General features: G+C 27.9%; 1 protein-coding gene across 1 annotated transcript in view; it reads left to right on the forward strand.

Moving 5' to 3' along the window:
* Positions 1-15,281, forward strand: part of LOC111635316 (malectin-B-like) — a 51,184-nt gene extending 35,903 nt beyond the window's left edge. Inside the window, exons 3-4 of the mRNA XM_023380246.1 lie at positions 8,345-8,402; positions 14,336-15,281. Of these exons, the coding sequence (XP_023236014.1) occupies positions 8,345-8,402; positions 14,336-14,547 (270 nt within the window). The 3' untranslated portion in view covers positions 14,548-15,281. The remainder of the gene's footprint in view (positions 1-8,344; positions 8,403-14,335) is intronic.
* Positions 15,282-16,116: the final 835 nt, after the last annotated feature.

Genomic DNA, 16,116 nt, shown 5'->3' on the forward strand with positions numbered 1-16,116 from the left:
CAATAACGCCCCCTTCTGGCGCGATGAATAGATCTATGATAGAGGCAGGGTATTGAACGGTGACCAAAGTCAAAATTGGGGCTGATAAGAGGAAACATTGCGTTTAATGGTTTCCAGATGATGAGAACAATGTACAGTAAGGGCACAAAGTGTGAGATTCATAGAAAAGTTTTCCTAAGAATATTTCCAATCCTTTTCTCACACAAGAGAAAATGGGTTAGGGGGCGTTGGGTATAACTTTATGGAACAAAGGGGCGGTGGATCGAAAAAGTTTGAGAATCACTGTCTTACATAATGTAATACATTAAACTAGGCCTACAGTTCAGTTTGGCAGGGAGGGGAAGAGTGCTGTAACGCCACAGCTCTAGTGGAAATTTGAATTGCCGACTGGAATGCTTTCGGTTAACCAATGTTTCGGTTGATCAGTATTTGGATAATTGATGCTTTACTGTATTGGTATAAATTAAGATAAATAGCCACAGCTAGACGTAAATACCAATAAACAGCAAAAAATAAAAGTAATAAAACAAAAACAAATATTTTCTTCCATTTTAAATGGTCATCCACAGGTTCGAATAATGCAGATATAAATGAATGCATTTTTTAAAAAATAGAACATAAATATAAAAGCTGAAAATGTTGCAAAATACGTGCATGTCTATTGTAACGTTTAACATCGTGCTTCAATCCCGATAATACATTAAGTAACAATTTAAAAATACAATTGAGTTTGCATAAGTTGACATCCCAAGGAGAAGTGGAAATATGTTGAGTTATCCGATATGATGACTAAAATGAAGTTGAAAAAAACCACAAAACTACAATTACGAAAATACGGTAGTGCTTTATATAGTAAATGCAATGTGTGTCTCTGATTATCCATCACTGGCAATAGTATAAGCTGATATAATGTATAAATTTTAGAATAAAGTGTATTGTTATATCAAATTTTTTCAATTCAAACTGGAAAATAACTATGAATGTTTCAGTTGTTTCTAAGGAAGTCCTTTGGTATAGTCCAAAAATGTTTGAACTGGTTTGTTGTTACCCTTCTGGGTTGGATGTAAGGGTAATGAAATTTTCATGTATTGTTATATATAATGTATTTATTTGTATATAAGATGAAGTTTTTATTCATTTATTACAGCTTCAAATTCCTAGGTCATCCTATACGTGTGACCGAAAGATTCTTTGCGTTTTTGCAAGTAATTTTTGTGAACAGTGTATTCGCATTTTTTACTGGTTGCTTACCGTCTCGTATTTAAAAACATAAGTATTTTATCTGGGTCGTTTGGATCATTCTTGTATCTTGTGAGGAGTAAAGATGAATAGCAATAGGAATAGCAAAGCTTTTGAATTGAATTCCAGATTGAAATTCCAAAATCACACAGGAGTCCGATATAAGTTTTAATTCATTCCCACGTGAAAACAGATGATTATTCAGAAATCAGAATTTGGAGAAACTCATAAGTGTAATTGATGGAGAGTGGATTTGACTGTTAAGAATTGGCAAAAAAAGGTTTCCGATTGTCCAGCTTTACATGAACAAATTATGTTGTAGATTTTACAAGATTTTTCCTTAAAGTTTAAAATGCTAGTAATTTTTGCGAGATAATGTGTGCATTTACGTTCATTTGATATTTTACTTATGATTAAACAAAATAAAATTAGAATTGTATTAATAAGTCTAATTTTCTTTATTTTAATCTTTAAAGTCACACCTCATGCTATATGTGAGGTTGTCTTATATGCAAGTAAATATGGTAGTTGATCATTTAAGTGCTTGATAAAGTGAAAATCATTTATTGGTATTTGAGGTCTAAGTTATGATAATATTTTATTTCTATGCATTATCTTTTTCTGAGAATATAATGAATTTTTAACTTCTTTAAAATGATTAATTTCATTAATAAATGAATAATAATATTAATAGTAAATTTTATTAACTTTAATTTAATTTTTTGTTGGCGTATTAAAACATTTGAATTACTAATTGCTTGAAGTTCATTTAAATAACTAAAAATTAATTTATGGTTTAAACGTATTTTATTTTACACTGTCATTTGCTCTTAGAACATGTGTTCATGCTTGGTCAATGGAACATGTACAGTACAGTAGTTCTTAATCAATGTATTACGACCTAATTAATGTTTTGACAGTTTTATAATGATGTTTTTTGATATTATAAGGAAAAATTGCTTAGTTTTGATATGATGATATTGAGCAGAGATTTTTCTCTTCTGTTACATCATTGCAACATCTAATTAATTTTGTCTCTTTAGAAAAAGACATATACAACAATTAATGTAAGCAGTAAGTAGGAAGAATTGAACTGTGAGACTATAACCTTTTAATGTCAAGCATGTATTTTTTCAAATGAAAAAACATTTTCAGGTTAACTCAGAAGGATAAGGAATATAATGCATTCTGGTAAAGCAGACATTTTGACACATATATAGTTCATTCTTCTGAATCTTTAAATGTTAGGATTAAATGACATTAATATGACTCCAGAACAGATCTTTATATCCATTGAGATTGCTGGTCTGAAGTATTCAATTTATTATTTTGCATCATTTGAACTTTAGCTAACATAATTATGATGATCTAAAGTCAGAATATCAATTAACCTTTTTTTTTAAATAAAAAGTATAGTAATTTATACTTACTTATATAATTGTTTAAAAAATTAATATAAACAAATTCTGAATACTATTTTTTCCTGTTTTCTGCCCACTGGAAATTTTAGTAGATAAGTTGTCATATCATGTCTCTCAGTCTGCAACTTTGCAAGGTTCACTTCTGGTCCACTTTCTTATATTATTTTTCCATTCCAATCTTGGTCTTCCTTTTTTTTCTTTCCCTCAATTTTTCCTTGGATTATAATCTTCATTAGCTAGGCTGAACTGTATTGAATTATATATATAGCAAAGGCTGTCTTCCTTTTTATTAAGTCAGTTCTATAGTTAATCAGAAATATAAAGGTATTGGATTGTTTTTAGATTGTATACTGTAATTACTCTAAAAGTAAGCCAAATTACACTGTCTGAAACTGATTTTTCCAACATTAGCATTCTCATTTATATACCATACCCATTACTATTAATCATTACTACAAACTCCTTGAATTGTCTTTTTTGTACATCTGAGTTTATATTTGATAATTCTTTCTAGTTGCAGTATCTCTTCATCTTGTCTTTACTATGAATATAATTTAAAACTAATAGTTTTTTTGAATAGAAAGTATTAGATATAAAAAGTAAATTTATATTATTTTTTATATCTAATACAAGTTGTGTATTCTTTTGCAGAGGAAATCACTTTACATGTGAATTTCATCAAAAATATACATTAATGAAAATAAATGTTCTAGAGATTGTTTTAGGAATAACAGTGTCAGTCTGTTGTTTTTGAGATGTAAATTTACAAGAATATTTTTACAACAGTATGCCAAGTCTTCAAGATAAATTATTTTAGATAGGTTTGTTATTGAAATAACATAACTACCATATATTGTATAAAATGTTACTTAGATTATTTGTTAGCATTTTTAAGATACACTCATTGTAAATATCAAATAATGATGAAGTTGCTATGTACTGCATGATACTGTCGAAGGTGGAGATAATAAATTATTCTAGCTTGTAATTTCAAATATCCAACTTTTCATGTATTTATTCATTACATAAGTAAAGTTCATATGTTGCTTTTTAATTTTTATCATAGTCTTTTATTCAATTTCAGTCGACTTTACACTTCCTTGAAAGTATACATCAGTTTATAATGTTTTATTTTGAAAAGAGGAGTTAGGAATGTGGAAAAAAATTTATCTTGAATTCTTTCTCAACAAACTGCATATAGAAGTATTAATAAATTTATTTGCAAAATAGTGAAATATACTTAATCCTTAAACTACATTTTCAAAATTTATAGTTCTCACTCATCTTAGCACTTTTGAAAATAAAAATTGATAAATAAAGTAAATGAATAATACCTTTCTAAGATGCTATATTTCATTTTTTATATTTTGTTTTAAAATGGAATAACTCCAATATATCAAATATATACTTAATATTAACAGAAATTTTATTTTTCTAATTTTATTCTGAAATAAGTTAATAATATTTTTTAATAATAATAAATAAATTTGTTGTATGTAAAATTACTTTAATCTGTGTCAGTTGATTTTCTCACAGCAACTCCAAGTTATTACTTAAGACTTTATTGTAATATATTCATAAATAGATTATACATCATATGCATTTTAAGCTGTTGTAAATTCACAGCCCTTCTTCAGTGTTATTAAAAACAATGAAATGATTATTAGACTTGACATTATTACAATCACAAAAAATCTTTTACATTATGATTTTTTATATTTACTTACATGTCTTTAAGAGAGAGAAACAATTTTTAAAACTTTGGTACACATTCAATGTTTCCATATAAATACTATTATAAAACCTTTAAAAAAATTTTATTAAATGGATAAAAAACCTTATTATAAACTATATCACAATATCTTTAAACATAGTAAATCTTACTTTATAATTATTACATCCAGTCTTAAATTACTGTAGTTTTAATTCTTTAAGTTTGAAAAAAAAAAAAATTTTAACATATGATGACATAAACTGGTGTGTATATATATATGTTTTACAGTATCATCATATGTTTTACAGTATATCCATTATATCTGCAAAATACTCTGCTGTATCTCAATAAGAAACTTATGACAGTTATGGTGATGACTTGTGAGTTTGGGCTATTGTTGATTGCAATATCCCAAACACACATTACATACTATATAACCTTGTGTATAGCCTATTTATTTATTTTTATTTTCAACTTACGATATTTTTGATTTACAGTGTGTTTTTCGGAACGTAATCCCATTATAAGTCAAAGAGAGACTGTAGTTTTGTTCCAAAGTTTTATAATGACTAATGATTGTAATATTTAGTTATTTCAAATATGTTATAAATTAGTTTGCTACATTAATTACATTAATGTAGCAAATTAATTACATTAGTTTGTTATTTTTAATTTTAATTGTTAAACTTATTAATACAGAAAGAGTTTATTACAACAAATTATGTATAACTTATTATAATGTTGACCTAAATTACAATTTGGACATTTAAAATTAACATTTATAATTAATTTTTAAGTGGATTGAAATCAAATAAAATTATATAATAAAATAGCAATGATAATTCGTTTATTTAATTGAAATAAATACTTGAATATTTCTTTTTAGTCAGCTATTCAAATTATTTTCATAAATTTTTAATATTGTTTATATATATGTTATTTGTTCTGTCGTTTAGACTTCTAAAAAAAGACTAAAAGCTTTTGTACATCTAGATAAAATGAATTTTTTATTCAAATGTTTGTCAAATCTCATGATGATAATATATATTATTGTTCTATATTATTAATAACTTGGACCTAAATTAACATTCATTTTATTTGTTAATGGTAATAAGAGTAAATTGGCTTTGTCATTTTTAAAATAATATCAATAATATTAACATAAATATTAATATAGATTTAACATTAGGTTTACAATTTACATTAAATTTTTTTCATAATTGTTAATAATTTGTGTGTATTTACCTACTAGACATTCTTCTATCTTCTCATCTTATTAAGAGATGGGATGGTTACTGTTTTTCTCCATTTAAAATATCTACTCTATATATACAAAATGCTTAGCTTAAAATCATCGTGACAACATCACAAAAAAGCAAAATAGAAATGGTGACATTAGGAATTACTGGATTGTCACAAAATCTTAGAACAAGTGAGCAAAATGAAGGGTATGAGGGGGGAAGTGAAGAAGTGGGCTGGTCCAGAGGAAGCAAAGCAAATGAGAGGTTGAGCAAAGTGAATGAGACTTGACTTGAGCAAAGCAAGTGGGGTAGGGGAGTTAGGCTGAGAGGGGAAAAGTGAATGAGGATGGAAAGGTTGGGCTACCCACCATGTGGGACATAGAATGAAGGGAACAAAGTGAACAGGAATTAGTTTGAGGAGGTTAATTATCATTAATTTTTTGTTATGAATAGTCTGTATTAAGAACAAGTGTGTAAAGCATAGTTTTATAAAAATAATAATCATAATCCAATGAAATTTATTCTATTTTCATTATTTTATATTTCTAATTATTATTCTAAGATAGCAAATTTATTTTCAGGGAAACTAAACTTGTAGTTTGAGATAAAATCTTAATTTTCATAAATTTTTGACTTTATAAAATTCTGATGTTTGAGAAGTGTAGCAATTGTTGTTTTCATTCTTGGTAAAAATAATTTTTCTAATATTTTGTGTATTAACTGAATGCCTAATATTATTAATAAATAAGTAAAATAATATCAAATTATCAAAATACTAATTTAAAATACCAAATTTAAGTAAAAAGAAAGAAGCTAAAATGTTGAACAAATCCTTTTTTTTTTATTTTGACTAAATTGATTTTCCTCTGTGATAAAACCAAAATATAAGTCTTAATGTATAAATCACAAGTGATGCATTTACAACATGGCTGTCTTATCCTTCTTGATAAAAAGCACTGAGTTCAGCTTTAATACGATTTTTCTTGTATCGCAAGTACTTTCGATGAGTATTATATCGTCGTCTTCAGGCGAAAAAAAGAACAAAATTTGAATTAGAACATGCAGAATGTTCCAAGTAGAAAACGGAAAATTTTTTTCTTGTCAATTTCTAAATTATAGCGTTCGGTAATTCCGTTGGTCACGTGCAACAAGCTTTTGCTGGAGTTCGAAATATTTTAAATCCACACGACTAGCAGCGCATGCATTGAGGAGCGATCGTACTAATTGTGCGACTCTTGGCGNAATTCAAATTTTGTTCTTTTTTTCGCCTGAAGACGACGATATAATACTCATCGAAAGTACTTGCGATACAAGAAAAATCGTATTAACGCTGAACTCAGTGCTTTTTATCAAGAAGGCTATACAATTTTGGCGTGAGTTTTATTTATTTATCTATTTCTATGGCTGTCTTATCTTTTGCTTTTCAACAAAAGAACATTATATACTGAGAAATAGTAAATATCATCAGATCAGTTCAAGATCCAGGCTTACTAAACATATGGAAGTTTAAAATTTACAAGCATGGATGGCTTTCTTGGCTAATGTCTCAATTATAAGAATTTGGATTATTAAGTCACCTCAGTAATTGTAGTTTTATTTAAGTAACACCTTAAAAACAACAAACATTTTCAAATGCTTCAGGTCAGTTATGTGTGTTCCATTTAAAATGCTCATTCTATTGCATTCTACATTCAATTTGAATTCAATTCTGTTTGGATTATTTAATACTAGCAGGTGGGCCCGGTGTTGCTCGGGCAAAAGTAACGATAACTAAGATAAAGATTATTACGTTACAGTCAACCTTACCCGTTTTCACAGAATGCAAGAATTGGGTCCCCTTAGAGAATTTTTAGATGGGTCTAAAAATATGTTCGATTTCCTGCAAAAACGAAAAAACTGCATCTGCGTATCACACGTCGCTTTCTCTTAACAATTCCATTGTTACGTAAGATTTCCATTGTTGACACTTCCATTGTTACTTAAAACTTTTATTGTTACTTAAAACTTCCATTGTTACGTAAGATTTCCATTGTTGACACTTCCATTGTTACTTAAAACTTCCATTGTTACTTAACACTTCCATTGTTACCTAACACCGCCATTGTTGCTTAACACTTCCATTGTTGATGGAAGTGTTAAGCCTTAATCCTGTCTTTCTCCCCCCCAGGAGGAATTTCGAAAAATCCCTTCTTAGTGTGCGTTTTCGTGACGTACCCTATCTGTGTACCAAATTTCAGCTTCCAACTCCTAACCGTTTGGGCTCTGCACTTATTATTATTATCATTATTATCAACCCGTCTCGATTATATTATAGATTGGAAAACTTTTACTCATATAATTTCTTAAGTGGTGTGTTTTATTAGTTAGTTCTAAAAATTTCTGTTTTGTTTGTTCTATTAATTGTAATTTTTAACTTTTATATATGTTTTTTTCCTTAATTAAAATGTTTTGGCTATTCTATAATATTATCTTTCCTTTTACTTCCAATTTGTAAATTTCAAGATGATTAAAAATATTTATTGTTTACTATTGATTTTTGTTGGATATAAAAGTCTGATTTTTTTTCTGTTTCAAGTGTTTTATCAATTTTGTTGTCAGGATTTTGATTTTTGAGTATTGTTTTTATTTGTTTGAAAATATTTATTATTTACTTTCTAACTTTTCTATTTTTTTTTTTTATGTATAATTTACTCAAGATGACAAATTTATTAATTTTTTTCTTCTTCCAGGGATATAGAGATAATCCAAAAATTAATGCAATTTATGTGATGAGAGGCACACTTAATGGTAAGAATATGTTTCTATCATTCAAAAATGCATTCAATACTATTTTTTAATGCTAATATAGATACAGTTTGTTTGAAAAAGTTTTCTTGAAATTTAATGAACGTAAAACTGATTAAGTATTTGATATTTTACAAATCAGAATAATGCAATTTAATGTTAATTGTAATATAAAGAAAATTTTAAATTTACAAACAAGTCTAAAAAATACTTTCATTTTTGATAACACTTTCATAAGTAAGAACATTTTTATAAGAAAAAAAAATTTTTAAATAAAAATAATAGATTGAATTAGATTATTCTTACATAAAAATCTAGTATTTATATTCAATTTTTTGGAAAAGATTAAAAATTAAAATTTACACATTGATTTTATATCTTAATAATAGTAATAAATTGATATACAAAACTTATACATTAGAGTCCTGGAAACTTGACTCCCAGTAACTCGATATTCCATAAAACTTATGGCATGCAAAAACAAAATATATGTAATCTAATTTTTACCTCTATAACTTATTACTAAGATCAAATAAGTTATTGTTCTTCAATTATGACACTTGATAATAGCAACAATTCCCTGTGTTAACATAGAATAGAACTCTTTTCCCAAGGTGCTACTGAAAAACACCACAATGCGAGTATCGTTAACTACCTGTGCATTGGATGATCAAGTAAAAGTACTGTTTGAAGACACTTATCTCATCCACCAAATAAGGAATAAATCACCCCTCAAAGCTATGAGAACAGCTGGAAATTTGTAAAGACAACTACAAGAAAATAGCAATAAACTTCAAAGATAACAACACTCTTGTGAGTGTGTGGAGATTTTTTTATTGAAATTTCATAGTTTAAAATTGTTAAAAAAAAAAATCTGACTTTGTTGGCTGCATTCAATTAGTTTTGTTTGAATTTAGTTAAATTTTAATCATACATTCTATTTTAGAACATTAAATTATCTGAGGATGACTAATGAATGTAATCGAAAACATTTATAGTTCGAAAACGTTAGTGGAAATATTTGGAAATAAGCACTGTTTTGGTTTACTGCAGAAGTAATTCGTTTATTTTTACAGTGTGTTTAGAGGAGATTATTCATTTATAGTCTGTTTGTGTTAATTTATTACTGGCACTTTTGATGATTAGTGCTTTATGCAGCAGTTTATCCAGTTATTTAATGTGTAGTGTAAATATTTTCATGTGGTAAAATGATATTATAACAGTTGTATTAAAAGTAACAAAAAAGTATATGAATATTTAAATTTAGAGGAAAAATACATAGAAAGACAATATTATAAGCTGAGATAGTGTATAATTTTTAGAGTAAGAAATATTGTTATATGTGTCTAATCATTTATGTGCTTGATAAAGTGAAAATCATTGGTAGTTGAGTTTTAATTAATGTTAACATTTTATTTCTATACACTCTTATTTTCTTTTCCTGAGAACATGATTAATTTTTTACTTTTTAAAAATTATTAATGAAATTAATAATAATAACAACTCGCTCTCTCCAGTCACCACCTAGCTATGGTGAGAGAGCTCATGATTCTGATGAACCACAGAGCTGTTGGGTGGGAACATCTGCTCCTGGTAGGTTCACCCATGCTAGTGAGGTTTGTGAAAAATGAAGCCAAGAGTGACTGAACCCACATCTGTGGAGATCTAATGATGGTAATAACTATCCAAATAATAATACCATCTCAGACACCTGGGTTAACAAGGTTCACGCTTGTGAGTTAGGCAGAGGCTCAAGTTTAAAAAATTTGTTACAGTTTCCCTTGGCCACCAATGGTGAAAGCAACACTGATCCAAGTATGGCTACTGCAATGCCCACACTAGTTGTGAGAAACAGGCTGTGTTTCTGAGCCACAGGTCACTAAGGTGGGTAAACCATACCAATGGATGAAATGGACATCAGAAATGAATGAGTTTATCATCTGTACTTTACCATCACAAAACTCAAACAGACATGACAGCATACAGACAACAGTTATATCACTTATTTTCACAACATTATCCTCATCTCACAGTCACTGTACAAAGGGTTGTTGATCAAAAAAGAACAATTATGCATAACAACCTAATATCATAAACAACACTAGAACATATCAAACAACAAATTGCAGAACAGTACATCAATAAACAAATACTCCTATCATCAACAACGATCACATTATCCATCAAAATCATCAAGATACATGCATTGACAAATCTGTTCTTATCACCACTATTTTTACTGATGCTGACAATATCAATACTTCTTCACTACCTGGAATAGATTCAGGCTTAATTCATACTCTCTCTCTTCTTTCCAGGAAGCACTCATTAAATTTACAGGCACTGACTCTATGCAATGGCTATGCATTCCCAAAATCAACACTTCTAAACTAGTAGGGAAAATTGTACATTATGTGAACACTTACATTTTACCATATTGCACTCATTCTATTTCTACACTCTCAGACATCCACATACTAGTCAATGCTGGTGCAGTCAAGGTAGTGACCTACCATGGACTAAAACTGCATCCACAGACAGAAGCACACAAGTCAAAAACACTTCAGAAGCCTGCCTGGCAAAGAAGAATGGAAACACAAATAAACAATATTAGATAGCAGCTAGGCAGACTGACACAATATGCTAATAACAAAACAACACCTACAACAATTAATGAACCAACTGGAAAAACTTCTCAAGAAAATTAAAACACAGACAAATCATGAAGAACACAATGTCCACATTGCAGAATACATTGACACACTGAAACATAAACTTGCTGTCAAAGTATGGTGACTTAAATGTTATAAAATTTGCTCTGTTATAAATGTTATAAAACAGAAATAAAATAAATTATTCACAAACAATGAAAAACTCATCTACAGGCAAATTAATACCAAGTTCACTACTGATTCCCAACACAAAGCCAACTGAAGAAGAACTAAAATTATTGGTCTTCTCTTTGGTCTACTGCTGTCATGTTCAATGCTGAAGTAGACTGGATCAAAGAGGAGAGCAAATACATGCAAGAAACACCAAGTAGGCATTGTGTTGAAATAAATACACAATACATCTGTTGCATAATGCAGAAAGCACATAACTGGACAACAACTAGTGTAGACAACATTTACAATTTCTGGTACAAAAAATTCACAAATCTGCACCAGAACTGGTTAAACATTTATAAACATATCATCCAATCCATAAGGCAGGCCAATTTTTTGCCTGCCTCATGGATTGCCCAAAACAAAAAACAATAACACCAAAGACCCTGCACAGTACAGACCAATTGAATGTTTTCCAACACTTTACAAGATTCTTAACTCTTGCATTGCAAACAAAATATACAATCATATTGATAAACACAACATTCTTACAGAACAACAAAAAGGCTGCTGTAGAAATCATAAAGGTTGCAAAGAACAACCTTTGCAAAGCGTATACATAGATTATGGTAAAGCATTTGACAGTGTCTCACACACTTGGCTGTTGCACACACTTTGCATCTATAAAATCCATCCCCAAGTCATTAGTTTCCTTGGGTCTATCATGCTCTACTGGAGAACAACATTACATTTTAACCTCCATAACACTCACATAAAAACAAATCAAATACACTTCAAGTGAGGAATTTTTAAGGAGATTCCTTGAGTCCTCTTTGGTTCTGCCTTGTGCCATTGAACAAAACACAATATGGCTATAATATCATACACAACAAAACAACACTGTTTACATTATCACACCTCAGGTACATGGATGATATCAAACTGAAAGCATCCACACAGAATCAGCTTCATCATCTCTTACGACATGTACATATACTCAAAAGATATACAAATGTAGTTTGGTGTAGACAAATGCAAAACACTATACGTTGAAAAAGGAGTTTTGAAGAAAGGAGAATTTGTACTCAGAAGTGGAGAAATTATTGAGTCCATGGAAGAGGGCAAAGTTTTACAAATATTTAGGATTTCAACAGGCCAAACTTATAGAACATGCACAGATAAAACAAAGGTTACACAGATAAAACAAAGGTTAAAGGTTTAAAACAAAGAGTTTTAAAAGGGAATATATATATATATTTTATTTAATCAAGTTTCTTGTTTTGTGGGAGTCTATGACAATTTTAACAATTTTCTTCTAAATATTGCAGTTAACATTAATTATAATGACAGTATGATTTGGTATGACAATTTATAAATTCCAACAATAAATGAAGTTGGAGATTTTAAGACATTATAATGTTTATATTTGCTTTTTATCGTTTTAAAATTTATTCAAAAATGTTGTATCTTTAAGTAATTTTTTAATCTTTCATTTGCTTTCAGTAAATATTACAAATAATTAATTTTAATTAATTATTTTATAAAGATTTTTATATACATTATCACAATTATTATTTTTACAGATATTCACCAGGTATTTACAAACAATTTTTCTATTGTGTTTCATTAAAGTAATTTTAATTTACTCACAGTTTTAAGAAAAACATTTATGAATTAACTCAGTTTTTCATTGCATCACGTCTTAAAACTCATGTAATATCAGTAATAAATACTGCATAATAAGCCTTAATAAATTTGCAGAACAAATTTTATTGTTGCAAAATACATAATTCATTTTTTCACTATTCTTGCTTTCTTGCTGTAACAATATATTAGTGGTTTTTTTTTTTTTTTTCTTTAATCTTTTTCTAATAGTGGCACCCCAGCTTGGTAATTTTTTACTTGAGGTAACCCTAGTTCTTTAGCAATGTTTTTATAACCAATTATTTCATTTTATATACTTTTAGTAATATACATAAGAATTATTGTAAATATCAAGAACACTATGGTGCTGCTCAGCACTATATTTTGTGGCATCCTGATTGAAATTGCAATAAATTCTTATTGAATTTAACATTTTGATTTTCTGTCAGCTTTTTATTATGATTAACTTTCAAATTGAAATTTATAAATTTTAAATTATGTTAATTAAAATGTATAATAAAGTAAAAATATCAAAAGTTTGAAAAGTTAATTTTAAGAAGAAAATATGCGCATGATATATAAATATTAATATACAGTGGTACCTCAGGATACGAAATTAATCCGTTCTGAAACTGAGATCGTATCATGAAAATGTCATAAGGTGAATCATTTTCCCCCATAAACCTAAATAATTCGTTCCAACACAAAAAACACACTCAAATTAAAGCTAAGTAGTACATTAAAAAAAAAACTATAGTAAAGAAAACACTGAAAAATGCATTTTGTAGTTGTAAATGTATAAATAACCATAATAGAATAATAATTGATAAAAAAAATGTAGTTTTATTTGCACTTTACCTTTGAGGATAGACAACGGTGGAGGTGTAAACTGGTGGCGGAAGAGAAGGAGAAGGGAAATGATACTATAACTTAACTTACATAACATAATGTAACAATAACTTAAAAAAACAAATTCATAGCCAATTACAACTGTTACTATATTGCAATAGATGTTTCTCAACTACAATTTATGCTATCAAAATATAATCACTGAACTTTTAATTTGGAATTGATACTTCAGTCCATAATTTGAGATAAAGATGTTTTTGAGATAAACAAGTTCAACTGTAATTCAATAATAATAATAAAATAGTTTTTTTTTATTAAAAAAAATAGTTATTATATTATAATGTAATATGACAAAATAATTTTTGTTTATTATACAATTATGAAATTTTAACTTTGTAATAAATAGCAGTTACAAACATTTCTCTCAAAGATATCAAAAGATTTTACAATAACTTTTCATTTCATTATGATAGTCACTGTATCTTAGTTGTGTTTTTGTATCTAAAAATTGAGACAAATAATTATCAGTAAATTGTTTTAACCTCTGCTCAAAATTAAGAAAGAAATAAATAAATATATATATATAAAATAAAATTATATTAATTTTATTTATTTTAGATGTACCACAGTTGCCACCACTCTCTCAGGGAGAAGAGAAAGATGAGGAAGAAGAAGAATTACAAACAGAAAAGAAATCATCACAAGTTAGAAGGCCATCGGGTCCTCGTAGTCCCAATCCATACGAGACAGATGACAACAGTACCATGCTTCCCATTTTTGTAGCCGTTGGTGCCTTTATTCCTTTACTTTTCTGTTTATGTCGATTGTGATATAGTTTTAGTATCACCCATCACTAAATTATGGTATGTTTTACCAGTATTAATTTCAAAAAAGAGAGAAAAAAATTTAATTTTTTTTTTAATATAAAAGTTTATAGGATATTTATTTTAAAAGTTAATTGATATCAATGGATATAAGTTGTTCTGATGGATATTATATAAATATTGTTGCAATATTTTATTAATACATTCACTTGTTGAGCTTCCATATCCTTTGCAATAATATCAAATGTGTATCAGTTATGGATATTAATGTACAGTATGTAACTATAATATCCCAAATAGGTTATAGTTCTAACATTGGAGGAAGCTGTTTTAAATGGGAAGGACAATATATGATCAAAATAAAATAAAAAAGCAAATTATCAGTTCAAAATCCTGCATGTCATCCCTCAAAAGATATTTAGAGCTATCTAAGTTTAACAAATGATTTAGTGCAAAATTATTAGATTAGGATGTTCAGTAACATTGAAATTTTATTTATTTCTTTAATTTCAAAATTCAACTATTGAAATGTATATCTGATATTTATTAACACCTTAAGAAAATGCACTTTAAAAGCCACTGGTGATGTATTCTAGTCTTAAATTTCAAAGAAAGATTTTTAAAAATTATCAGGAAAAAGTCCTGCATATTGAACACATCATTTTTTAATTTTAAAATTAATGTTTAAAGATATTATGTTTTGCCAAATTTGATATTTTACTGTTGTTTGGACATTTAGTAAAGTTTCAAATTTATTTAAACAATTTTATAATTCATTTGTTACAAAACAAAAGATATAGAAAAATTCAAATAAAAATTATTTCTAATGGAAATACAATGGTTTTAAATAAATTACAACTTCATTTTGTTGGTGCTTTTTGTGTTTATAATTAATTGCAGCAACTACAAGAATTGATAACTATTAACTATGAGATTAGAAATATAATTACTGTCTTTGCAATTACCATACTCTAAATGAGAGGCAAATTTAATAAAAATATACTGAATGTTTAACCTCCTCTTCTTCATTTTTTGTTTGCATCTTAATTTTGTAAGTTAGTGCAAATATTACAGTTCTAACATTATCCATAATCAACATACTTTATTTATGTACTGTATTTATATACAGGGTGTCCATTTAAACATCTATCCAGGGTCAGAAGAGATCTTTCAAGCATTGTGGTGTATGCTTGTTCCAGTGGAAAATAACTGAAAGGAATCAATTTAAGACAATTTACTATAACATATAAATAATCTCTGACTATAAAGGATAAATATAAAATTGCAGAAATTGATACAAAAAAATGAGCTTTATTTTGTTAGAGAATATGTTCAAAAAACCATCTTTATCAACAATACAAAGATTTAGATTCTCGAGTATGGCATTATGGATGGTATGTAACATTCCTGGTGTCAATGTTTTTCAGGCCTTTCATATGCATCTCTCCAGTTTACCAACATCATGTAATACTGGGTACACATCATATATCAATACTTTTAGGAGACCCCATGAGAAAAATTCCATAGGGATCAAGTGTGGAGAATGTTGTGACCATAAAACAGATTTTTGTCTTA

Source organism: Centruroides sculpturatus, unplaced genomic scaffold (genome assembly GCF_000671375.1).
Source record: "Centruroides sculpturatus isolate CEXI.00-Female unplaced genomic scaffold, Cexi_2.0 scaffold851, whole genome shotgun sequence".
In the NCBI taxonomy this organism is placed as follows: domain Eukaryota; kingdom Metazoa; phylum Arthropoda; class Arachnida; order Scorpiones; family Buthidae; genus Centruroides; species Centruroides sculpturatus.